Raw genomic sequence first — 27,543 nt, forward strand, 5'->3', positions numbered from 1 at the left:
GAGACTGCTCCCCTCTTCCATCCCGGTGTAAAAATCCCTGCACAGCAGTGCATACCCCTCGAGGCCCTAACATGCTCAGACGTGATTACTGCAGAGTGTGTAAGTGTGCTGAGGGGTATGAATTGCACAGTGATATGCAGTGGCTTCTAATGTTTATAAACCACTGCATACCACTCAGTGGCTGCAACCTTACATAGTCAACGGTAATCACTGCAGAGTATGTAAGGGCGCCACGTGGTGTTTAGCTGCGCTATTTTCTTAGTGCAAAATACATCTTCGCATCCATTTTTGGACATGATGGTGCATTTTGCACTAAAAAAATAACGCCAAATGCCCACTCTGCCCATCGCAGAATTCAGTGGGATCTTGCAAAATTTTAATGCACTTCCACTGAATTCCACAGAATCAAATTCTGATACCGGTCGGTAACGGCCGAAATTCGGTAAATATCCCGTTACCGACTGGTATTTAGGCATTTGCGATGTAGGGGGCTGATTTCTGGATTCGGTATTTACCGAATCGGAAATTAAGAAATCGGTAAAATACCGATTCGGTAAATACTGAATCCTGAAATCAGATGTAGGGAGCACTCTAAAGAGTGAAAATTAGTATTAGAAATTCGTTATTTACCACCAAATAAAGGTTGGTGATAAATAACGAATACCTTGCAAAAAGTAATTTTTTGCAGATTTAAGAGTGCCATGTGGCAGACATACATGCCCTTAGGGCATGTATGTGCGCCACATGTGCACACATGCAAGATTCAGGGGTGCAACAGGGTGTCAATGTGACACCCTGCCACCCTTGAATATGCTCCCCCCCATTACCGAATCGGTATTTACCGAATCGGTAATGAGGCATACCTTCCCATTGATTCCTATGGGCCTCCAGGCCCATAGGAATCAATGGGGAGGTATGCCTCATTACCGAATCGGTAAATACCGATTCATATTTACCGAATTTTTCCGATTCGGTAAAATTTACTGAATGATTACCTACATCACATTTACCGATTCATAAATACAGAATCGGTAAAATTCGGTATTTATGAATCGGTAAATGTGATGCTACCTACATATGGCCCTAAATGTAGGCTTGTGAATGTGCTTACAAAGAGGGAACATTAATTTCAATAGAACTAGATTCAGTTTGCATGGAAGAGAAAGTCTGCTAATTGTTGGGAATACTGTGAGTACTTTCAAGACGTCTTAGTGGAACCTTGAAGAAGGAATTCTAATTCAGAGATTTCTCTGTGGTAGCTTCCAAATGTACTTTAATAGATTAAAAGGCAGCTTGTAGTAAATTAAGTAAGTTAAGTGCATCAATGAATGTAAGAAAACATCCTCTTGACAGTCAATAGGGTTGTGACCATTGTTTTGACATTACAAACAGAAATATTTCCATTTTGAGGAATAAGGGGACATTGTTGAGGGACATTTGGCTTCTTTTAAAATCTGCATGCAAGTAGTCAGGAAATGTATATGCCTTACTTCAGGAGCCATGCTGTCAAATGCAGCAAAGTTGAATTTTAATGCTGGACTTCCCCGGAAGTCTGTTCAACAGATTGGGTGTGAGGTGGCAGCCTTGTGAGGTTTGATGAACATTCGCAGGTCTAGGTACCACCATTAACTTGGCCAGTCTGAGATATTAAAATCAGCTTTCCTGGAGACCTTCTTCATTTCACTATTACAGAGGGACTTAATGCTATCAGAGGACAGTCATATAGAAACTCTTCTGACCAAGTAATCAAAAGGGCATTGTCCCCTGATCCCAGTTCTGGTCACCTCGATGTGAAGTCTCAGCATCTTCTGTTTTGTGCCATTGCAAAGAGATCTAAAGAATGTGTTTCCTACTCTTCAAAGATGTCTTCTAAAACCTTGTCGTCCAGGACCCATTTGTGATTATTCTTATAATAGCAGCTGAGAAAGTTTGCTTGTTAGGTTATCGCCACTAGGTTGAGAATCATTGTAATTGATAGATCCCTGGCCAGAGTCCTCTGCCATATTGACTGAGCTTCTATGGATAGCAGTCAAAACTTGGTGCTTCCTTGCTTGTTGACATAGTGCATGGTGGTGATGGGGTTTGTCGGAATCCAAATTGTTGTCTTTTTGTGCTGGGATAGAAGGGATGATTTGAGGGTAAGATGGAGTTCACCAGATTGAGAAAATGTGTATAATCTGTTCTCTCCCTTTCTGTCCACTGTTCTTGAACCGATAAATGATTCAAGTAAGCACTCCATCCTGGCAGAAATGCATCTGTGACTGTTTGTATTGGAGATTCTTTCTGAAAGAGGAGTCCTTGTAGAAGATTTCGACTGTTGCGCCACCATTCAATCAACTTAATTGAAGTAGTGGTCAGCATCAGATGGTCATAACAATTGTTCATCCTTTGACACCACTGTTCCTCCAGACACCTTTTGAAGGGGGTTTCATTTGTAGGCAGGCATATGAGACAATGTAAATAAAAGATGCCATACAGCCAAGGAGCAAAGATACTAATCTGACTGTTGAATTGTTGGCTTTCAACAGTTAATGTCATGTGTCCCGTAGAGAAGTCACACTCTCCCATTCTTGGTATTTAGAGTTGTCCCTAGGTAGGGCAGTCTCTGTACTGAGAGAGGGTTCACTTCTGAAGTATGATTTGGAGCCATAACTTACACAACAGGATGCATATCACCTTGAGGTCTTCTGTCCCTTTTTGCTGAGTGTTGCCCTTCAGGAGCAGGTCGTCCAGTTAGCGATAGATATACCCTTTCCCTGAGGTGAGCTGTTATCATTGTCAAAGGTTTTGAGAAGATGCGGGGAGATAATTTCAACACAAATAGCAGGATTCTGTATTTATAATTATCTTCCCCTACCACAATAGCTAAGTATTTTCTGTGCCATGAGGCTATTAGGATGTGAAAGTATGCACCTTGAAGGTGTATCAGACACATCCAATTATTTTGTCTCACATGCAGAATTATTTGATGAAGTGCAAGCATTTGAAAATGTTCTCATTTGATGTATTTGTTTGTGAACCGATCTAAAATTGATCTGAATTCTCACAGAGGACCTTTCTTTTGCACCAGAAAATACCTGGAGTACATCTCTAGGCCTCTTTGTTCATGAAGAACGAGTTTTTTTCTCAAAAGAAGGGAAAATATTTTTTTATCAGAATTGAAATTTGGTGCTTTGATGACGGTTTTGTATGAACTGGTGGTGGAATGTCCTTCAAACATTCCATGAGACACAATATTTAGCACTTATTTGTCTTTTGTGATTGTAGCCCGCTCTTCTTGATGCCAAAATACTGCTCCATCCATGAGAGTGGGAAACAAAGGCATGGTATAAAGTTTTCATTGCCTGTCCCACTAAGAATGCCTTATATTTCAAGCCCTGTGGATTTCGTTGTTGGGGTTGAAAGGGCCACTGGTGGGATTGAACCCTCAGTTAGAAGAATTTACAATCTTTAGCATTATACTGCTATCTGAAAATGTTTTCTTTCTTCGAATCCCACTGCTTTGAGGGTCTATGCTTCACTATTTATTGTAAGCATTTCATCAACAGAAAGATGACAAAACAGTAATAATACTGGAAAAGGAAATGTAATAACTTTCAGTTGTGCATCTGGCTTCAAGGGAGTAAGTCTAAGCCAGGAAAACCTTCTCATTAAAATCCTGTGGCAAAAGGCAGTGGTGGATAATTCAGCAGAATAAAGAGCCATGCTGCTCACCTGGTTAGCTGTCCATGATTTCTCTCTTATACTTGCTCAGGAAAGAAGCTGTACTACAATTCTTAGGATGTGCTTAAGTGATGTGTGTGAATTAATTGAAACGAAAACTGAGAAACCACATTGGAGGAAACCAATTCATGAAAAACCAATTTTCAGGAAATACAAAACAATCGAAAATTAATGGAAACATTTTATAGGAAAGATCATTTTAAGGAAAAATACAAGATCACATTAAACCTGGGTGACGTTTAGAAGTACTCTGGGGTTTTAGGGTTCAGGGATGGTTAAGGTTTAGGTTGATGAGAGGTTTTTAGAAGTCAGGATAACTGGAGTTCGGGCTTAGAAAAGGTTTGTTAGCATTCAGAGATGGTAGAGTGTAGCGGTGGTGAGAGTCTTTTAGGGTTCAATGATGAGCGGTGTTTAGGCGTGTGAGGTGTTTTTTGGGGTGATGAGTTATTAGGGTTCAGGATGTGGTGAAGTTTTGAGTGGTAAGGGGTTTTAAGGATTCAGGGAGTGGTGGAGTTTAGATGTAAAAAGGGGCTTCCAGGGTTCTGGCATGAGTAGTTTAGGGTGATGAGGCGTTCTTAAGGGTCATGGATGGCTGGTGTTTAAGGGCGGTAAGGGTTATTTAGGGTTCAGGGATGGATGGGGTCTGGGTGTGCGGAGGTGTTTTAAGGGGGTACGAAATGGGTGGGGTTTAGGCATAGAAAGGGGATATTAGGGTTCAGGAATGGGTGGAGTTAGGGGTAGTGAGTGATTTTATGGTTCAGGGATAGTGGATTTTGAGGGTAGAAAGGGCTTTTAGGCTTCACGGATGAGTGTAGTTTAGTTGTGGTGAGGAGTTTTAGGGGGCAGGGAATGATGTTATTTAGGGCTTGTGAGAGGTTAGTGATGGATAGTGTGTAAGGTGTTGATGGGCCAGCGATTTAAAAACATCAGAAGTAATTGTTTGCAAATGTAACATATGAAATAATGTCCCCTGAAGTAAACACTGAAATAAATATCTCAAATACAGCTATTTCTGAAAGTAAGACCTGCAACCATTCCATTTACACTTAAAAATAAGCATTCAGAAGCCAATTTTGACCAAAAACGACATTCTATAAATTGGTCTCTATGAAAAGGTAAATGCCATTCATTCGGAAAATCTCCATTAAACAGTTTAGATTAAATGGTTTGTCAGTAATGGCATTCCATGAAATAGGTTTTCTATAAAATCACATATAACTGTGCTTAAGATTAAGCCTAGAATGTAAGAAATGAAATCTTGCATTATAAGCTGTTTCTAATCTGCTTTTAAGTTATGTGACTCTCAGACTACTTTTTCTTTTCTCGTTTTCTTTGCACACGGTGGAACGAGGGACTCTTACACCATCAATAGTGATCCCTGAACGAGAGGTGGGTACATGGCCTGGTGACACTCCCTACCCTTTTCTTCAGGACTTCACTCATTTTCACTCAGATAAGATTCTTTCTGCATCTTTGATATTGGGAAATTGAGCTTTACTACATTCTATGCATTATTTACACCATGATTGCTAATAGCAGAACAGTGACATCTCAGGACTAGTACATACACTTTCACATTACATTGCTATTTTATGTGGACACTTTACAGTATAACTGAATTTATAGTAACTTCAGTTAACTATAACTAGTGACTGTAAGTGTTTTTTAGTTTAAAATGTAACATTTAACTGATATTCTACCCTAACTTTACCGTCACTTTTACCTTTGTTTTTTCAATACATTTCTCGTTTTTTTTTTTTAATGTAAAGTAAGATACAAGTACCCTACCTAACTATAACCTCACTCTAACGTTTTTTTCCTGTGAATATATATACATATAAATTCCACCCCACATCTTGTCCAGGTGATGACGAGTTCTTCCCCGTGAGATCTACCATAACCACAGGAAGCTTGAGGGGTTGTTCCTTTACTCAGTTCCAGATTTCAGCAAGAAGACCTCCCCACCTTTTGATAGACCGTCAGATTATCTTGCATTTGAGTGAGTACGCTGAGAGAGAAGACCATAGAATTAGTTAAAGGGAAGGAGAAAACAACTCCCCAACAGAACTTAAACAAAATGGCTTTCCAATATACGATAACGCTTTCCACACCCTCCCCCCTTTTTGATGCAGTTAAATCACGATTCCTGTGGGTTTGGTTTTGTCCAATGCCGGCAGATCCCCACTGTCCCATGAGAACACACCTGGAAGTGCAGTGACTCTCCTGAGCCACAGCGAGACTGTGGTGTATTAACGGGCGGGCAGCTATACAGCGGGCGTAAATCTGACAGGCCCTCTCAATTTAAAAAAATGAGGAAAAAAAGAAGGAAAAAAAATGTTTAAATTGGGAAGGGGAAGGAGGAGGAGGAGCAAGCAAGGCAATAAGCTCCCATGTATTTCAACACAGAAAATAAAAAAGAGGTTTCCTGATGTTAGCAGTGGATGCAAGTCATCTAATCAAATGATGATAAAGAAGAAACATTACAGTGGTGGGACAAAAGGGAGAACAGGGACGAAAGACATAGAATCAGGAGCATGGAACTGAGGTAGACAAAGGAATCGAGCTCACCTAAAGCCCATTCGATATATTCTATGGGAAACAATGGTGCTCGTAGGCCAGATCTAAAAAGAACATTATTTATTGAATGCATGGGTCCATATACAATTAGGACTGTAAACAGAAACTGAATACTGGCATTCAAAATAATGCAGACCATCTTTTTCTCATCTGCTATTTATGCTCTGTCTCTCCATTTGGCAGAAGGATGAAAGGTCCTAGCATTGCTATGAAGCCGCTGCCTTCATAAAATGCATATGTGATGGAAACCAAAGCCTGAGCCCGACAATACTTCAAGTAAATTGCCCAGACAGAGAAGTGACTTGAGGGACTCGGGCAGCACTTGAGCAGAAGCAGTGGGGAAACTTTCCAGCTTCAAAAGTTCAAACACCAGCTAGTGCCCCTGTAGCACACGGTGTCTCACCCAACCAGACTTTCAGAATTTGGAGTTCTCTACTGACTAACAGAGGTCACTCTACAAATTGAGTGGGACACAACCTCATCTTTTGGAAAATGCCCTGGTTCATCAGGGTTCAATATGTCGGTTTGGGCGCAGAAAAAAAAGAAGGTGCATGGAGGGAGAAGCCTCCCTCAAAGTACTCTCCATAAGTGGAAAAAGAGTCTGATGAGAAGAATTAAGAATTAAGAGTATCAATGAATTTCTGGGGGGCACTTTTTTGATTCTCGGCGCGTCGCGCTAATGACTTTTCCAGCGCCGCTATTGTTCCCTCGTGACGCCCGCCATTTTGAGTAAACGTGTCTTAATTCTCGGAACTCAGCGCTTTTCTGGAACATCTTTTATATGCTGGCTCCTTCGCTGATGCATGGATTTTCTGCTGGACTTCCATCAATTGCCATATAACTGAGGAGGAAATTGTCTCAGTCATGCCTTTCACCTATTTGTTTATACAGGGCTATATTTGTCTCCTCAAGATGTCCGCCATTTTAGATGCTGGTCTCCACGGAGTCTATGTGGACAGACTGTTTATGCTGGTATGTTGACAGGCTTGCCACTTGTGCTTCTGCCCTTCTAATAATAATATTTTCAGGGCTCTCTGTGTCACTGCCGCTGTTTGCCATTTTTCCATTGTGGTGGATGCTTTGGTCGTCTGTTGCGCTGCACAACATTATTTTGTTGCTCATTTCCTCTACACTGACATTCGTCACTGCTTCTGAGTGGACCACTTCAGGTCCCATTAGCCTCCTTCATCATAAAGGTCTCTCGCTTATCCTATTCACGGAAGACATTAGATCTCTATGGGCAAACTGCGTAATTCGAAGTTTGTTTTTGTACCTTCGAGGAGTGCTTCTGCGGCAACATCTTCACTCTCCTCAGCATCAGGTTCTCCTCCTAACACAAACCAAATGGCGGGAGCTGCCCCTAACCGCTCTTCCTCAACGCAATCCACTTCAAACAAACCTTCTCCACCTACTTCATCAACTAAACGCTTGAAACACGATCCTCCATCTCCAGACAAATCACCATCTCCATGGAACTACTTTTAGAGGAGATACGCGCTTTGCGCCCGTTTGTGGAGGAAACCAATAATAAAATGCAATTTCTTGAGGAAAAATGGTCGACTATGGATAACAGTGTCGTCTGTAGAGCAGCAGGTTTCAGAGATACAAGCTAATTCTCAACGCATCTCCTCTTTGGGAAAGTTGGTTCTCACTCTCCAACAACATGCTGAGGACTTAGAAAACAGGAATAGGAGGAATAACGTACGCGCATATACGCATTACCGGAATCTCTGGAAGGCGATGACCCTGTGACATTCCTTACATCCTTCCTTCCTTAACTTTTGAATATGCTAACTACTACTTCAATCAGTCTCCAAAGGGCTCACCGGTCTGGTCCTTGTTCATCTGCCACAACTAAACCACGAGGAGTCATCATTCTCTTCTTGAAATTCACGGATCTTCTTTCAGTCCTCTCCGCAGCTAGATCTAAGCGTCAAGTTTCCTGGTTGGGTCAGAGAGTGTTTCTCTCTCAAGATGTTTCCAATGCTACAGCGTCTAGAAGAAAAGAATTTCTGAACCTTCGTGCTCCTTTGCGAACTATTGGTGCTAGATATGGTTTATTTCATCCATGTATCTTCAAAGTTACTTACCAGAACCAAACATGAACTTTCCAAGATCCTGCAGAACTTAAAAATGTAATCATATTCAAACTAACAGTGGCATGGATACTTCCACTTCTCCTTGTGGCTGATTGTTTAATTTTCTTATTCCTTACTGGATTTCTGATAATATTCTGCATCTATTTTCTATCTGTTATATTGCAGTTTTGCCTTTTGATGATCCTCAAACAGATTTAGTATGGTTCCTTCCAATGTTTACTTCTTCTTTTTATGTCTGTTCTTCTTAGATATCTTAGTTTTTTCAGATCTTGTATTTCTTTAAGTTGCTGGTTGGCCTGTTGTATACACCCTTATGTATTTCCCTGTTTTCAACCGCCTCTTATATTTATTCATATAGATTGGTTGGTGTGTTTCTCCTCATCCCATATGGCTCCCCTTCTACGTCTTCTGTCCTGGTACGTTCCGGACTCCCAACTTTCGGGAGGCTCGTCTTGTAGAGTGTCACCATTGTCCCATATGTTATTCTCAGTCATCCTTTTTGGATATGTACTGTCTCTTCTTGTATTTCTTTTCCTTTTCTTTCCCTCTTATTTGTTGGTCAAACTCTTCTTTCCTCTGTTTACACCTATTCTCTACTTTTCTATATGTGCAGTCTTAATTTTTCCTTCTTTGTATTTCTCCGGTTTCTTCTTTGTATCTCCCTCCCTTTTTCACTCTTTCTTTCTTTTACTTTTTGGCATTTTCTTTTCTCTTTTTATCACTGTAGCTTTTGCTTCTATTATTTTTTTGCTGTTTTTAAATTCAAAGTTATCTCCTGGAATGTAAAAGGTTTTATTAGCCCTATTAAACGACAGTCCTTTCCCACCTAGCTTCATATAACCCTGACATAGTTCTTTTACAAGAGACTCATCTTACAGAAGCTGAGTCTCTTAAGTTAAAAAGAAGCTGGGTGGGTACGGTTTTATTCTCACCTTCTACTAATAAAAAAAAAACTGTGTTGCCATCTTATGTCACAAGAAATTAAAATGTAGCGTTTTGTCACAAGAAAATGATACTGACGGTAGATGGATATTAACTAAGTTACTAATTAACTCTGTACCCTTAACTGTTTTTAATGTTTATGGCCCTACACAACCTGATTGTTCTTTTTGGCCTTCAATTACGAAAAAATGTATTCAGTATCGAGAGGACCTATTTGTTTTAGGTGGTGATTGTAACCAGATTATAGAACAGTTTCTTGTTCGCAAGTCAACTGTTCGCTTCATACCTCACAAAACTCACAAACAATTTCTTGACACTATTTTTCAATCACCTCTCATTGATTCTTGGAGACTCTCTCACCCTGATACTCTGGATTATTCCTTTTTCTCTCCTCCTCATGCATCTTTTTCTCGTCTTGATTACACTTTTCTTTCTCAGTCTTTATCCCAAAACTTACTATCCTCTTCTATTGAACCCATAGTCATCTCGGACCATCCCCCTATTGTAACAGACCTTGACTTACTCCCCCCGCATCCCAAGTCTTCCAGTTGGCGCTTTAATAACTCTCTTCTTACTGATCCTCTTTTCTCCTCTTCTTTTCGTTCCTTTGCTAACGATTTCTTTTTGTTCAATTATGACCCCAGTACTCCCTCCCCCCCCCTTCTCCTCTGGGACTCTTTTAAAGCAACTGCAAGAGGGTTCATTATTGATTTTGTTTCTAAGAAGAAGAAACATTTTCTTCAGAAACAAAAAACTATTTTAGCGCATATTACATTTTTGGAGCACAAATTTTATACCTCTTCGACTAACTCCATCTCACCGGACCTTATACGAGCTAAATTAGAATTCAATAAATCTACTACTGATAATGCATCATCGATACTTCTTCGTAGTACTGCTCGTTGTTATGGTGGTCGCAACAAAGCAGGGAAGCTTTTAGCTAATTACCTCAAATTACGTAAAGAACGTACCTTTATAGACTATTTATTCTTTCGATAACACTCTCCTACACAAAGATCAGGAAATACTTGACCAATTTCAGCTGTTTTATCAAAATCTCTATACGCCAGAATCTCCTCCCACCTCTTCTCTTATTTAGGCCTATCTTGAGAAACTTCCTAACACTTCTACTTCCCATACTAACTTTCCGGATCTTCAAATTGACCTTTCACTACACAAACTATCCAAAGCTTTGAATACCCTCACTAAAGGAAAATCACCAGGCCCAGATGGCTTTTCAGTTGAATTTGATTTACATTTTTCTGATCTCTTACTTCCCAAACCCCTAACGCTTTTCCAAGCGTTCTACTCATCTGGTAAGGCGAAGGCACTTTTCAAGAAGCTACCATTTGTCTCATCCCTAAAGACGGCCGTGATCCCCAATTTTGTAAAAATTATCGTCCGATTTAGTTAGTGAATGTGGACTATAAATTATTTGCTAAATTGCTTGCTTTACGCTCAGACCCCTTCATGCCTCATCTCATTGGTAAGGAGCAATGAGGCTTAGTTAAAGGCAGACTTACTTCCGACAACTCTCGTCTTTTCCTCAATGTTTTAAATAAAGCTTCATCTCTTTCTATCCCTTTAGCTGCTATATCTGTTGATGCAGAGAAAGCTTTTGACAGAGTTGATTGGTCTTTCTTGTTTGCTTCACTACGTTGACATGGTTTTGGTCCTAAATTCATATCCCTTATCTCCTTGCTGTACTCTGCTTCTAAAGCTTCGGTTCTAGTAAATGGCCAGGTTTCCTCTTACTTTCCTCTTCAACGAGGCGTTTGTCAAGGTTGTCCCTTATCTCCACGTCGTTTTGTTCTAGCCCTTGAACCCTTTTTGTCCTCTATTCGTAACAACGAATCCATTTCCGGTTTCCCTTATGGTGACAACCAATTGAAACTCTCTCCGTATGCAGATGACATTCTCTTACTCATTTCCGCTCCAGAAACATCTATTCCCCCTTTATTTCTTTTTTTTGTAAATTCTTTATATTGGCATTTAGTATTACAGTTATTAAACACATATATTATGTACGCATGAATATTGTACAGAGGCATCCACATCCGCTATTATCATTATAAACTTTCCAGTTACGTCAATTTCACGTAGATGCTACATGCGCTATAGCAGGTGTTTGCCAAGAAGAAAAACCGAGGGGGGGGGGGGAAATCAAACTAGGGGTTGTCATGGAGTGTTATGTGGTACGGCCAGACGAGGGTATGCATGGTCTCACAGGCATCTAATTGGCAGCACAGTTGTATCTCGCTAAGAAGAACACAGGGGTGCAGGTGGGTGCAGGAAATAGGTTAATGTGTCGGGTTAGTGGGCACTGGAGATGATCGGCCTTAAGGAGGCGTGGGAATCAGGAGATCTATTCCCCCTTTATTATTTAAATTAATTCATTTTCACAGGTTTCCGGTTATAAAATTAATTCAGATAAGACTGAAATTGTTCCTCTCACAAAATGTTGTCTCCCTCATCTCTTCTCCTCTACCGGGTTTGCTTGGAACAACTCGAAGATCACATTTTTAGGTATTTGGTTCTCTAACTCTATTGCTTCTTCAATCACATTAAATATGTCCGCAGTCTTGTCTCGAATTGAAAAATCATTCTCCACTTGGAATCCTCTTTTTCTTTCCTGGTGGGGTCGGTTGGACTCGATTAAGATGATGATAGCCCCTATTCTAATATACATCTTCTCCATGCTGCCCGTTCATGTCCCCGCAATCTACTTTAAACGTATTGATTCTTGCCTTTCGAAATTCCTTTGGAATAATAAACAAGCATTTGCAATGCAATAGGTCTCGCATTAACGCGAGTTTGAGCTATTGACATTGCAAATAACAATGCCTTTTATTTTTGTTTTCTTTTTAAAAACATAAATAAAAGGCATTGTCATTTACAATGTCAATAGCTCAAACTCGCGTTAATGCGAGACCTATTGCATTGCAAATGCTTTTTTTTATTGCACTTGAGTCCCCATGATGAAAAACGTTGTTCATTAACAGGGTTGTTGTTCTCATTAATCAGCACTGTAAAGATGCTAAACCCCTATCATAAATTGAATATTAAATAATGAGAGCACACCAGAAAGGGGAGTTAGCAAATGAGCCAGCTGATAAAACAGATGTTAAGAACACAACTGTGCCTGATAGGTTTCGAGATGGTATTTCTAGAGGTAAAAATATATTGTGGCCGATTCCACCATAATCACAATAAGTGAAAGCTTCAAATCACTAGCAGGAAAGTGAAGAAGGGCTGGAAAATAACAAGAAATAATCTATAGACAGAATTAAAAACAGATGCTGCTGCCATAAGGGAATTATAAAATAAGCTGTTTCCGCTATTCACTGCAAAGTCCTTAGATTACTGAGAAAGTCAAACAGGCCAGGAATGAGCTTAATCGCCTGCCTGGTCAGGCTCTCCTGTCAAATTAGTTCAATTCCTTTTTGCAGATAACCCGTAGAAGACAGAATCAACAAGCCACATGACTGAGAGCACGAATGGGCAGGCACCCACAGGGGAAGGTTCAGTTCTTCCGGGAAACGCTTTTCCGTTTGACAGGCAAAAGTCTGTAACTGCAGGGGGCGGTCTCTCAAAGCCGATGTAATTAGGGCATAGCTTAAAACAGATAAGTTAAAAAAAAAATCAGTGCTTAGCACAGTGTGCCGCCTGACTGGTAATGTGTTGCTTATGTCATTGCATCCAGATATATAATACAGCAAGTAACAATACACCTACAACAAGCCACGACTATTGCCTGTGCCAATGGTTGTTAGCTGCATAAGATAAATAAGCAACAACTACGGCTTCGTTGTATAGAATATTGAAAATGCTTCAACTCTGAAATGACGAGACTGAAAGAACTATGAGTCTCTTCAAAGTTACATCACTGGCAGTGAAGGGTGGCACTGCTGCAGAGTCAAGATTCTTTGCTCACCCTGAGGGTGAGGGCAAACATGGAGAGACGGACAGGGGCCCTTTCAGCACCTGCTTTTTAGAACAAGAACAGGCAGGACCCAGCCAACTTAAAGCCCTGGCTTTAGGCATCCGAGCCAACCCGTAGGGTGCCAGGATAGCCATGCGGTCTCCTGATGAGGAGCCGATATCGCGGTGGAAGAGAAAACGAGTTGAAAACCACAGTAAATGGTGGTTTTCCAGCTCGTTTTCTGAGGCTTTGAACTGCCGATGTCTAGTAAGGGGTGTGAAAATACCCCAGCAGACTTGTTTGGGAGGAGGGGGGGGGGGGTCAAAATTGCGTGGTTTGTACTTATCGGCAGCACGCCCTGCCCCCTCCTCACACGGTGAGATTGTTCATCAAGATGGGGATTGCTTAGGTATGATTCTCACACACAGCCATAAGGGTACAAGTAACAAGTTATCATGAGTAGAAACTGGCCCGATTTCTATTGAGAAGCCATTCCGGAGGCCCAGAAGCATCTATTCCCCCAGCGCTTGCGCGCCTGATGCTGTGTTGTTTATTTATTTTCTGTTTGATGTGAAAGCGCCAGTGCCCGCTGTAGGCACAGTCTTGTTTGTTTTTCATCAAAAGAATTTGAAACAACTGTGAGCTGCCAGCCAGGCGGATAATACGGGGCATCTGTGGCTGACGGGGCCAGTCTCTGCGGTGAACCGGAGTCTGTCTAAGAAAGAGTCTCTCTGACCGACAGGAGGTGGTACATGAAAGAGAAGACAGGTCAGGGTGAGAGGAAGAGCGAACGCGTGGACAGAGAAGGGAGGAGCGAAGGAAAGAGGTACGGGAGGAAGAGGTAAACTTAATGCATTCAAAAGAGAGGAGGGGACATGGCGCGCAGGGAGAGGTGACAAGGAGATAAAACATGAAAAGAGATGGCAGGCAGGTGAGAGAGAAGAAAGAGGACAATGGGGGAAGGGACAATGCAAAGTAACATAGGGAAGAAAAGAGAAGTAGTAACGGGAAAGAGGGTTTGAAAGAGCGAGTGAGACAGGAGAGAGACAGCAGAGAGATAACAGGAGAGGAGAAGTGAAGCGAACAAGGTCTGTCAGCAACATTTAAACAAGCTTTGGCAACGCGGCCGCGAAAGTGACGCGGCCGCGAAAGTGAAAGTGATCGCAATCGCGATTACGATCGTGTGCAACGGAGGGCGCGCGTGCACGTTCACGTGCACTGTAGCTTTAGGCCACAGCAGCACTTTCAAAAAGCCTATTTACAAAATGTCTCGGCCAGATCAGCGCAAGCGCTGAATCAGGCGAGACCTAAAAAAATCGAGAATTGCTTTAACATCTCTTCGAAAACCCAAATCTAATGGTGGAGTCAACTTCCCAGATTTTCTTCTCTACCATAAATCCTTTAAATTACTTCAGGCTTCCAAATGGCTCGCATCAGAACCTTCTCCCTTCGCTCCCCTTTGGCTTCTCATCGAACACACATTACTGTTACCCTTCTCCTTCAATGAAGTTATACGCTTCTCTGCCAAAACTTCCTATACCTCCTTTCCCTTATTCAGATATACTTCTTCTCTTTTAAAACCCTTGGTCCACCCTACTACTATTACCCGTGAATCTTTCTTAAATACCCCTATCTGGCATAACTCGCTTATTCTTCTAAACAATAGGCCCATCTTTTGGAACACTTGAAGATTAAAGGGTATCATGTGGGTTAACCAACTCTTTGATGGAATGTTACCCTGCTCCTTTCCCCAATTTCAGCTCTTATTTCACTGCCCTCGATCCTTTTTTGTAGAAATTCTCCACTCTTATGGCAATTGTTCTTGACCGTTACTATTCTCTTCCTTCCTCATCTTCCTCTGTTACCCAAAATCCTCTTCTCAAAATCCTTTTTACCTTTCCTAAAGCCTCTCTCATTTATAAATTCTTCTCATCTCATAATCCAGATCGTGTTAAATCTAAATTGGAACTCTCTTGCGAGGCGGATTTGGGATGTGTTTGGTCTGTTGCTCTTTGGGATAAACTTTGGTCCAGATCCTTAAAAATGTCTTGTTCTGCTTTTCTTACCCAATCTTTATTCTATCTTTTTCACAGACTTTATCTTTCTCCGCTTTCTTGATCACATTTCTCTGCTTCTCCTGATTCTAATTGTTGGACATGTGGCTCTCCTAATGCTGGTCTTCTTCATCTCTTTTTTTATCTGTCCCACAGTCTCCAAATTCTGGGGAAAAATTTGATAATATATATTTCTCGTATATTTACACTCTCTGTTCCTTTTTCTATACCTCTTCTCTTTGTAGACAGCCTTTCTGACTCTTTAGACCTTCCTCCACACTCTCATGCCTTTTTGACTTCATGTTTGCTCTGGCATTTCAACACATTTCTTCTAACTGGAAATCTCTTACAAACGTTTCCATACAATGCTGGTGGAACACCCTTTGTCATTTTCACAGACTTGCTGTTGCCTTTGCCTCCTCCTGCAATCCAATTCGCAACAGTGATCTCTTCTGGTTACCTCTTACCTCATACTTGGACCGGTTGGCCCCGAAGAATACTCCGCATTTCAATTTGGAAAATGTTAAACCTCCTTGAAAGACATCGACTCTCTTCTTCTCCTCCCCTTTTTCCTCTCCTTTTAGGGTTCTTATGTAACGTAATCTTTTACGGTGATTATTATGTATTGCTTTATTTACAGCATTTGTTTATATGCCATATTCCGCACCTCTTTATATTGCAGTGTTAATTTTTCCCCCTCTTCCCCCCCTATTCCCTCTTCTGGCTTCCCTCCTTCTTCTCCCTTCGCCTCACTTTTAAAATTTTACAAAATGCTTTTACACTTCTATATTTGATGTCAGCCTTGATAAATGTCCTAATATTATACTTGAATTTTATTTTCCGTTTCTGCTGATATCTTTATGTATTAACAATTTGTTCAATAAAGCTTTTCAAACTTAAAAAAGAGTATCAATGAATTTCTAAGCAGTTTAAGTGTATCTATGGTGGACACACCTTTTGCAAGTGTACTGGAACAGGAATGCGAGTATGAGGAGTAATCTATGCTATAAAGTGGAAACCTTAGCATAAATTAACTTAAGCTAATCTTATACTAAGTGAAGATAAAGATAGTAATTTTATCAGAGGTGGGCTCGCACTGGCTTTGTGCAGGATATGGTCTGAGCCATGTATATCCGGTCTCTTAGTTAACAATAACTTTATGTCAAGGTTTTTGCAATGCAAAGTTCTGACTAGAGGCAGTCTTGGTGGTTATATTGCAGAATATTTAACCATAACAAACTTTTTACTGTAACTCTGCCCTGTGACCATCAGTCATTCCTTCCTGCTTTATTCTAGGAGGGCATGAGTCAATTAAATCTAGTGTGCAACAGTGGAAACAAACTTCCTTATGAGGAGGGGTTTGCTTTACCTATACACATTGAAGCCAGCCCAATAGACCCCAACAGAAGGACAAAACCTATGAATATTAATGTAAATACGGAGCCTAAATTGTCAAACAATGCAAATGATCTTCGATAAACTGAGAATATGCGTTGTGCAGCAATTTGAAGAGCTACATCTCAGCAAGACCAGCAGCAGTGGTTCCTGCACATGGGCAGAAGGGCGTTAACCCACTGCTTTGAAATGTAATCTACATTGAAAAAAACGCAATTTAAATTTTTGGCGGCTATCTCACACCACGGCAGGGCTGGGTGGCATTTACTTGTATTATTAAATGGCATCATGAAGGGAGGCGGCGTAGCTGTTGCCATGGAGAGCTTCGGTGTTGTGTGCGCATGAAAGACTGGCCGGACTCTGGACTCGGCCAGCTGGCATGCTCACTTCTGGCTTCACAGTGCAAATCCACTCTGAGCTGAAGTCAGGGGCCGGGCCAGACAAGGCAGCCCTCTATGTCTTCACTGGGGCGCTGTGCTGCCTTGCCTTTCCAATCCTGTCGCAGCTCTCATGCTATTTACATGAAAAATATCATGAGAGCTACGTCGACATTGGCTTTTTGGCATAAAGCAACACCCAAGCTTACAGTAGAGTTAGATGCGCCGGGCAGGAAGACCGTCCAAATGGCCAATTAGGGTGCTGCTCTATTTTAAAGCGCACCATGAATGGCTATTTTTCTAAATTATCTTTTTCTGGAGCTTCCTTCCGTCAGGCCGTGTAGATACGAAGTGGAGAGGTCTGTGTTGGACCGTTCGTCCCCAGGAATGTCCACAGGCTTTGCTTGCCTTTAGGGTGACACATTGCAGACAAGTAGGGCGCCTGCGGCTGCAATACCAAACATGCACACAGTCCGTGTTATTTTTTCAGATCGAAATAACGGAGATGTGGGATAGGTGCGCGGGTGGCAAACAATAATAAAACATGAGCAGGGTCGGACTCAGTGCTTTAAATGGGCCGGTACTCACCGGTACTGAGTACCGGCACTTCTTATTTTTATCCCTTCAAGTACCGGCACTTCTCCCCCACCAAGGAGAGTACCAGTACTATTGTCTGATATGTTGTTCATTGCTAATTCTGCAGAGGCAGGGTGGTGCCTGCCTCTATGCTACTCTGACAGCCAAACTGCCCGTGTAGCCCTATGATGAGCCCCTGCGGAACTGGAACCGTTCAACAGCAGCTCAGTTTCATTGTGTCTTTTACAGGTAGGTGCGAGAATTTCACGTTCACGCTGAGCTTGACAGAGCAGTGTCCATACCATTCAGACACTGCTCTGTCAATCACAGTTACACTATGGTGTGCATTTGTGCACACCCTGGAATCCAGGAGACCCGCTGAGAGCGGCAATTAAGGAAGCCACGGGAGGTAAGGAGTTAAAAGTGTCCTTTATCCTGAGAGCCTTTTGTGTTAGTGTTTGACTGATTGTGAGTGTTTAAAGACTTGTGTGTGCCTTTAGGTGTAAGGGAAAGAGAAAGATATAGAATCTGGATTGTCTAAGAAGGTGTTTTAAAGAAAGTGTGCGGACTGCTTGGTATGTGCTTGGTATGGTATGGGCCTGTGTGTGTGTCTGCACACGAGAATTTAAGTACTAAGCCCAATGCAAATAAATAATAATAATCAGAGCCACTGTAATTATGCGTCAGGGTTGATTAAATTATGGCGCAAGAAAAGGCAACTTATGCTGCGTAATGCAGAATAGTTCCCGATTGTATTATTTAATTATTTGTAATTTGTATACTTGTTAACACTGTCTGGGAATTGGTTGCACTTCAGTTTAAACATTGCAATAAGCAACAGGAAGGTGAGAAGTCAACCTTTGGAAAGGGCCTTCCACTGCGCAGCAGCATGTGTTGGTACGATTTTACTAACTTTTGAACTGTTTGAGGTAGAAACATTTGTTTTGTTAAAAGCTGAAGATTATGCAGCAGATGATGTGGCAAATGTGGCAGATCCATAATTTATGTGAAAATGAATCGCATACTCCCACTTTCCGGACAATAACAGTGTGGCAGCAAGAAGCTGCACTAGATAAACAAGTATTGACAAAATCATTAGGTGTGGCCTTGGTAAAGCTGGTGCAATTGTTAATTCAAAAAAGTATTATTGCACTAATATACCATAAAAAAAAGAAAACATGCCTCCTTTATGTGGGTAGCTTCAGCATCCAAAAACTATTTTAAATAAAAAAGGATTTAACATTGCATTTAATTTAGCAGTATCCGTGCGCCCTACCAGGCATGTGACTTAGAATTGTTTTTTGGTTGGGGGGGGAAGAGGGGGAGTTTTATACAGCACAAACTAGACTCCAAGGTATTAGAGCACTTTACATGAGCACATGAGCACCAGTTGCGTTACAGATGGACACATTATTTTTTTTGCGAGGCACAGGGAGATTCATTGATTTGCCCAGAATCATAGGATATTGAGCATCCCCTGGAGACTCGAACCCGGTTCTCCAGCTTCGAGGTCAATTTCTCTAGTTGTTCAGCAACATCCTCTCCTCAACTGGTTTAGAACCCCTTTTTAGTTTTAATACACATCACATGGAAGTATGATTCTTATTGGTGCAAGTTAAAGCTACATTGGCCCTTAATTACTGTAACCTGGAGACCTATTTTAAACAAACACAATGACTAAAAAATGGATAAAAACTGCCAAAGTAAAGTACTGGCCCACCAGCCTGACAGTGAGGTGCACTTTTTAAGGCAAATTTGCCCATGTGATTAGGAAAAATGTTGTCACTCACAGGGCAAGGTGGTTAGTTGCCTTCAAGGGCTGCCGCTTTTACCCCATGCTATTTGTTGTGGTGAGTGGAAGCAGAATGTGGATGATAGCTGAACAGACCCAGGGATGAAGACTGTTGAGAAATATTCCCCTCTACAAGTGTATTTTTTATTTATGGATATTAATTTCATAAGGCTGATGCGACAGCTAGAGCTGTCTCTGACCAATCCTTATAATGAAAAGGGGGTAAGGCGGGCTTCATTTTCCTGCAGGATCTGAAGAAGGACAGATCTGTGATGTTCTTTTGCTGCATTTATTGTTTTCTATTGTCCCGTGTTAAGATGAGAGAGGACTAGGGGTGTGAGTGTGCGCGTGTGTGCGGGATGGTGGAGAGGGGACGGGGACGGCAATTAATAGAATCTAGCATGGCTGCATAAAATGCATTAAAAGGGTTCAGTAGGTTGTAAGACAAGGATCCTCAGCTTTATATTATCATTGTACCAATCTTTAAGATGGGGAATGGATGAATTGGGTATAATTCCAAGACATGTCCAGCAAGCAGAGAGACTTGCAGAATCCATAGTGAGTTCTTTTAGGCTGTCCTTTCACTGTAGGCAACACACCCCTGTTAACTCACGAATCTGAAAAGGAAATGTGGGTTGTGAGCTGAGATTCCTTCTGTGCCAGAAGACACCACAAGCCAGTCAGTCTTGATTATTTGAGGCCTCAAACATACTTCCATGTGTTACGTAGGATAGGTAGAACCAGGGCCCTAAAGTTCCTAGATGGCAGGTGGCTTCAAGCAGAGTGTGGCAGATGCTAAGTATTTAAAGTGTGGTGGCAGTAATGCATGAATAGTAATACTGTTCAAAGAAAGAAAGTCATCTTTAGGGATAACGGAGCTAAAATAATGAGATGTGCATAGAGTTACAAAGAATCTACCCTAGAATATTTATCTACTCACCTTCTGACACCAACTAAAGACGATGTAAGAAGACCAGGTGTGAGGGAGACACGATTACACATCTGCCTTTATGCTTGGCTGTGCCACGCCTGGGCTGGTGGATTCATGACTCAGAAAGAGGGATAGCTGACATGTTTGACATCCCCCTTCCAGACACAAAAAATGTTTGTCATTGATTTGTTTCCATAGCGCTTAAAAACGAACACAGGTCCCGCCCATCACTGCCTTGACTCTGCTCCGCACACCCGCTGCAGATCCAGTATGACAGTGCCCAAATTTACATACTAAACTACCAACACCCAGTACCCCAGAGTGCTGAGATCTCATTGCATATAAGAAAAATAGGGATGAGCCCTTTAAATGAGGATCTATTGAAAACTATGGTGCTAAAGGAGGGATGATGCCCAGGACTGTACAAATACGGGTTGGTGTTACCTGGTTTAAAAGAAAAAAATGGTAAAGCAGTAGTCTAGGAGTGTGCATGTTGAAGCTGCTGTACCAGAGTTTCCCCCTGCAATCTCCTTTCATGTAGTAAGGATAGGTGGAAGGACCATGGCCACTTAACGTTACAGACCCCCAATGTATACATGTCAACGTATTGGGAATACCTAAGAGTAATTAGAGAGATGCATTTCAATTTTATTTTCTGTTAGCTTTCTTGAGAATGAAGGAAAAAGGATGAGAAAGTTCAAGTATAATTTAAAGCTACAAGTCTCCCCTCTGTTTCCCAAGTTTTCGCATGCATGCCATTATGAACTAAGTGCTATTCTTCGTGAGCTCATCCTGAACTTGTTGTCGTCTGTGTTCTCTGTGAGAAACAAGGTACAGAGCAAAGATCCGAAATTCCAGAGGCAAGGCCTGATAGGGCTGAACCAGGACCCCACATCACTGGCACAAGATAGTAAGTACATTGACGGCCCAACATCACTCAGTGCTGGCCTAAATCACAGCAACGGCTCATGATCAGACAAGGAAGGTTTGAAAATCACAGAGCAGTGTGAAAACATTTCTGGCCAAAGCCCACACAGAATATGTCAAGATCACTTTAAGTGCAATGAGCTGCATACATAGTTTAGTGGGTCAGAACAGCAAAATGGCTATTAATTACTAAGCATGTGTTATGCTCCATGTGCAGAGGGAATCTGCCCATATGGGGAATTTGAAATTACTAACAAGGATAATGCAAGTACAAAATGAATACTCATCAGATGGAAGAAGTGTCATTGTATCATATCCCACCGAGCCCCGCCCCTAGCCCCGCCCACTAGCCACACCCCTAACACAGTTTGAGGAGTACCTGCACTTATTTTTTTCCATTTAAAGCATTGGTCGGACTACAATAATTTCAGAAAAAGCGTTTGAAACCGGCACACACAGAACTGCCTTTTAAATCAGCAACATGTTCACCAATTGCTTCGCAGAAAATTAGTATATTATAGGCCAATTTGGTTTAGAATTGGGCATGTTATAGACTTTAGCGAGCAATACAAAAACACTATACTGAGCACACAAAATGGGCACAATGTGAAAGGAAGCCAGATAAATGTTTATTTCAATTCAGAGGTAAATGCAACCTGTCTGCATTTCAATTAGTCAAGTACATTTTAAATCATAAACAACTTGCAATATTTTTCTCGTTACCGTTGACCTTATTCCATGTGTTTAAGATTTGAAACGTACTGCGTTTTATAATTAGACAGGCTTTTGGTGTATCACATGTGGGACAAACTGATCCTATGAGGCTTGCAACACCATTGCTTTTTAATAAAGCCCATACAGTCATTTCATTTGAAAGCCCCACTTACTAGTCACAATATCCAAGGGGATAAAAAACTACAGTCCAGCTTCATGCATAAAAAGCCCTTATCTTGATAAACAAAAAGAGACGATTTTAAATAATATCGGCAGTGCAGCAGAACTGTAAAATTAGAAGTAACATTAAAATGTGACCATGCAATTAGCGGGTAAAGCACCTCTCCATATCTTTCCCTGCCAGGTTAATGCCAAGACAATGTCCTTTTTTATTTTAGATTATGTGAAGCACTTCTGCCTAGATCGTTTTCTGTGGATAAAAAATACTTTCGCCCCCACAGTGCCCGGTTTTCACTCACAGGTTTTTTTTCGGTAGGTACACCTGAAACAATCTTGTATTGTGCTCTACAAGTGTACTGCATACATTCAGTAGCAAGAACTTGTTTGCAATTGATGTGCAAGTGAAAAGTCAGTACTCTATGGATGTTGTAACTGGACAAATTATGACAAAAGGGTAAATGTTATCCATCATTTGCTTAAGTTGTTTATTATAGTGAATAAAATTTGCCTTCCCATGCCTTCAGATTACACTAATGTAAAGTAAATGTGGAATGATGCTAATGCAAAGCCCGTCTGTATGCATTTGCCTGCCTGCTGAATGCAGAGATTGTTTCTTTTAGTGTTAAACTCTCGGGTCAGTTGGTATCACTCGCTTTGCTCACTTGGTGACAGTCGAAGATGACTTTTACGCCTCACCATTTTCGATAGCCACCAGCCGCCACTGCCAGCAATGACTTGGTGCTTTCCAGATTGGAGCTCTGCATTGTCTTGGCCCACTATGCTGCAACAAAGCTTATAATTCTGTTCATGGGCCTTTTGCTGTCTATTGCCCACAGCCTGAACAGCCTTACAGCTGAATCAGGTTACAAAATGCAGGTAAGTGCAGACTCTGCCTGGTGAGCTCTCTCCATCTCCACTAAGTGACAATTCTGGAGAGACACCCCCCTTGCCACAATGCCACAATGCCCATTACACTCTATTCTCAATCCCACTATCCTTGGACTGGAGCCAGGCTAGAATACTCCCACCCACCTATCCTGCAAGGCTTTGCAAAGGTCTAGCAAAAAGCTGGCCACTGCACTCCAGGATCCAGAGCTCCTTGACTGTAACTACAGGGACCTCTGGGCAAACTTTGGTCTAACAGAGCAAGGCTTACAAGTTTGTTGTTTGTAAATGTAATCAGTACAACTCCTCACCATGTTCAAGAAGGACTATCTCTAGATCTCGCAAACACAAGACTGTTGACTTCATACAAGTATCAACAGAGCGAGAGCTATAACACCCGTAATTCTAAGTTATTTACCATGGTATGATATCTTTCCAAGTAATTTCTTCGGCTCGACGATCATACTTATAGTGGTTGCAATAATCGTGTGATACTGTATCTGGCTCAACCTTGATACCACTACATGTGAGCTAAGCCTCGACTGACTGACCAAACTAAACTGGAGAGTCAACAAAGTTTTGATGGCCCAACATTCCATTTCAGGCCAGGTACCCAGTATGCAAACAGTTGTTTCTGACTCCTGAAAGTTCTTCCAACTGGAAAAAGGTTTTCTCATCACAACCGAAGGGTTCACCCGTCCACCGAACCTTGGTACCCAGACAGCCAAAATGGAGAACACCTGCTTCTTGCAGATACATACTCCCCAAAAAGTGCATTGATCTCCAGTGCCATACAATGGTCTTAAACATCTTGAATCAATCAGTCCTTCATTTTGGCCACACTCAGCTGCGGTCGGTAGTGGGAGTAGCTGCAGGGCGGTGGCGTGGGGAGGGGCAGGGTGGGGGGTAGTAAACTATGGATTACGGAGGTTTACAGGTAAGTAAGCATGTAAATTAATAAAACGAATTTCGGTGCGCGCACTGCATCCCCAAATGCGATGCAGTGCGCACAACAAAATTCGTTTTATTAATTTATATGTTTACTTACCTGTAAACCTCTGTAATCCATAGTTTATTACCCCCCACCCTGCCCCTCCCCACGTCACCGCCCTGCAGCTGCTCCCACTACTGACCGCGGCTGGCCAAACTCATGAAAAACAACTACACCAACTACAACTAGTCCAAAATGTTGCTGTCAGAATCATAAGTGGCTTTGCTTCTCTCACTGTACCCAAAGTACAGCAGTCCACATAGCCCCTACTGGCTCCTGATCCCAAATAGGATTATTTCTATGACTTCTGTCCAAAAGGCCAATAATGCTAATTCAGCGGATTTTGGGTTAAGTTTAAGTGGTGCATCCCCTTTTGTTCTTTAAGATTAGCCAATCAGTGTCTTCATCTAGTCTAGAAACTACAACTTCTTTACAGGGTGATAAAAGCTTTCTCTGTAGTTGCCACGAAACAATGGAATTTACTCCCCTTGATCATGCAGGCAGAGCAAAATTTGCTTCAGTTTAGGACAACACTTAAAACCTTCCTTTATATTAAAAACATATTTGTTTTTGGTAATAGTTTTTAGACGCTGGTCCCACTGCAGGTGCTCTTAGTTATGTGTTTATCCACAGCGCCTTGAAGCTTTGCAGACCTGCACTATTCAAATAAATCTAACATAAAATAACATAGTGTCGACAGTAGAGAAGCCATGCAGTCTATGAATTTGATACCACTAGGTGATCCCTACATATTCTAGGATCTCTGAAAAGGCTTGTCCCCTTCACTTTCTGAATTTACTTACTAGTGTGTGCATACATGTCAATAAATAATTAAGTCAAAACAAATGAAACTATTTCTATCTAAAGACCATCTTCTGCACTTACCAACGGAGCAGATTTCGATGTGGATGGTGAATATGGAATGGGAGCGTGAGGAGTCTTTATTCATCAGTGTGTAGCCCACAGAACGGTTTTTCCAGCCAGTTTCCATGATCTGCTCACACTCTGCCACACTGTGCACAGTGTGCTTGGACAGTGACTTCACGTAAACCCCCGACTCCGGGTGCTCCTTCAACTGCAAACAAAGCACAACACACTCAATACGGGGACTGTTTTTTCTACAAGACTAAGTAAGTTAGGCACAAAGCGGAAGGAAATGCTGGAAGTAAATAGTAAATTGTCTGGAAAGAGAGTGCAGTCACCCGTTGAAACTGCAAGAGGAACCTATGGCTAGCATCAGAAACTTTGTAGAGCAATATGGGTGTCCTGGAGGATGGGGCACTTATGCATTGTTTTTAAGGAGCAGGGGGTAGGAGGGCGAAGCTTACTTTAGAAGAGCAGGAATGATGGAGATCGGGAACATTTTGGGGATAACAAAACTTTGCTAAGGGCTTGCTTATGTCTCTCACTCTTAGTTATGAATCACTGATGAAATGTAACTGCAAATGTTTCCCAATCTATTAGAAGTCAACTATTTTGCATTACTATACACACACCCATTTTTAGAAATCTTTAAGAGCATCATTGCAGTGGCCCTAAATTCCTGATGGGGCCACTAGCAAAACTGCATGAATCATGAATTACAAGGTCCCGGGAAAAGCCACACACCTATCATGTTTCTCGAAGGCAGTAAAATTCTCTAAGTAAAATAGTGTGGGAGAACTAGGAATGTCAGTAGAATCTGACATGCAATTCATGGTTCAATCGATTAGCTTGGTTAATTCCACACTGATCGAGGAAACAGAATCTCCTGCATCTGTAACTGTAAGGAGGGGTGGGAGAGTTAACACCGTGTAACTTAAAATAAGGCACTCGCTTAGTATTTTCCATTTCAGACATTCATTTCTAATTTTAAACTCTCTCACATACAAATGCTAACTATTGTGTAATACCGTTTTTTCTGTGTTGGATCATATTTCTAAACACAATGGGGCATTTTCACAAATTATACTTTGTAGTATGTTTTGTAGGACTACAAAACTTATTACAAAATGCTATTCACAAACCTCCGCTTCTCCTATACTTCTAGTTGCAGAAATCTCCACGGACTGCGGAGGTTCTGCACACGTATTATTATGTGCAAGAAGCATAATAGACAGCAACTGCACATTTTTATAAGCATGTCTTGCCAAAACTGCCTTACCGTCATTGTTTGTGTTTTGACTGGCAGAAATTATAAAAAAGGTTCAACGGAGTTTTAAAGAGTTTAATTGACAAACTCATCAGTCCTTAAAATACTGATTGCTGCGTCAAAACAACCATTTAGGTGCTGGAAGCGCCCTAACAAAGCTTAACAAATCCCTTATTCAGTGCTTACAATACAAAAGCAGCAAATGAGCCATTTGTGTACAAGTTCTGTGCAAATGAGTCATAGGATTTTAAATATGTCCCACTTTATAGGAGTTATAATGAGCTCGCAGTTTTTAAAGTGCTAAGTAGTTGAACAAAGTGCTAAACTACAGACAGTAAAGTCAGGTTATATGATTCTAAAACTGATTTTAACATGTTTCCAATAAAGGAGCTAAAAATATGGAATAAAAACACAAGTTCCACCTTTGGAGCACAATCTCTCAAGCAGTTTATACAGAGTGCAATAATATTTCTGGTGTAGCCAGATTGTCTTATTGATGTTGAGGGTGTTGAGTTGTCAATTTGTTTTCTGCTAGCACCATAAACTTCAAGAAAGTCCCACTGAGCACTAGGTCCTCTCCTTGGAGGCAAATTATTACTGCCTGCCGACATGTACATATGCCTTTTCTTATACAGTCGAATTTGAGCATACCAAAGCCGAAGTTGAGCCCTGGTTCGTGTATGGTCTCCACAGGCGCAGACAGATGTGACAGCAACCAGCAACCGAATCTTACCAGAGAGCAGGCTAGTTTAAATGATTCATTGTGAAACAATCACAGGGAACAAAACCAATACGTATGTTTATGTTGCTTAGCTGCATCTTCTTTACCTACACAAACTGACTGATGAGACTGATCGAAAGGGTCCTGAAACTCTCCAAGCATCATCACCAGAAAACGTAGCACAGAAACAATCACCAAAGATTAAATCTATCACAATGCACTTCTCAATGCAGAAATATATTTGTACGGTTCTAAGACCCACCTCCCCAATAGGACAGGATTATGAGCATGGATTGGAACTGGACTGAATAAGTTAGCAGTCCCATTTACTACTAAAGGAACCATGAACTACATGAAACACTACCAGATCCACGGATAAGCTGAATCAACCATCACCCCCCCCCCCCCCATCATTCTAAGAGGGGGGCGGAAAAGACAGGATGCTCCGTGCATTCTCTGACACAATCTTAAAGAACGGAAGCAAGGGAAAAGCATCAAAGCTGATGCGCCACTCCAGCAACTGGGTTCCAATCATCATCCCGTGCTTAGATTACTAGCATTGCAAGTGCTCAACATTAAGTTCATATTTTACATGTTGGACAAAGA

General features: G+C 41.5%; 1 protein-coding gene across 5 annotated transcripts in view; it reads right to left on the reverse strand.

The window, feature by feature from the left end:
* The window catches only part of KIF17 (kinesin family member 17), a 449,007-nt gene that overhangs the window by 287,015 nt on the left and 134,449 nt on the right, over positions 1-27,543 (reverse strand). For all 5 annotated transcript variants that reach the window (XM_085608962.1, XM_085608959.1, XM_085608958.1 and 2 more), the window contains exon 4: positions 24,971-25,160. In XM_085608962.1, the coding sequence (XP_085465088.1) occupies positions 24,971-25,160 (190 nt within the window). The remainder of the gene's footprint in view (positions 1-24,970; positions 25,161-27,543) is intronic.

This window comes from Triturus cristatus, chromosome 1_2 (assembly GCF_964204655.1).
Source record: "Triturus cristatus chromosome 1_2, aTriCri1.1, whole genome shotgun sequence".
Taxonomy (NCBI): domain Eukaryota; kingdom Metazoa; phylum Chordata; class Amphibia; order Caudata; family Salamandridae; genus Triturus; species Triturus cristatus.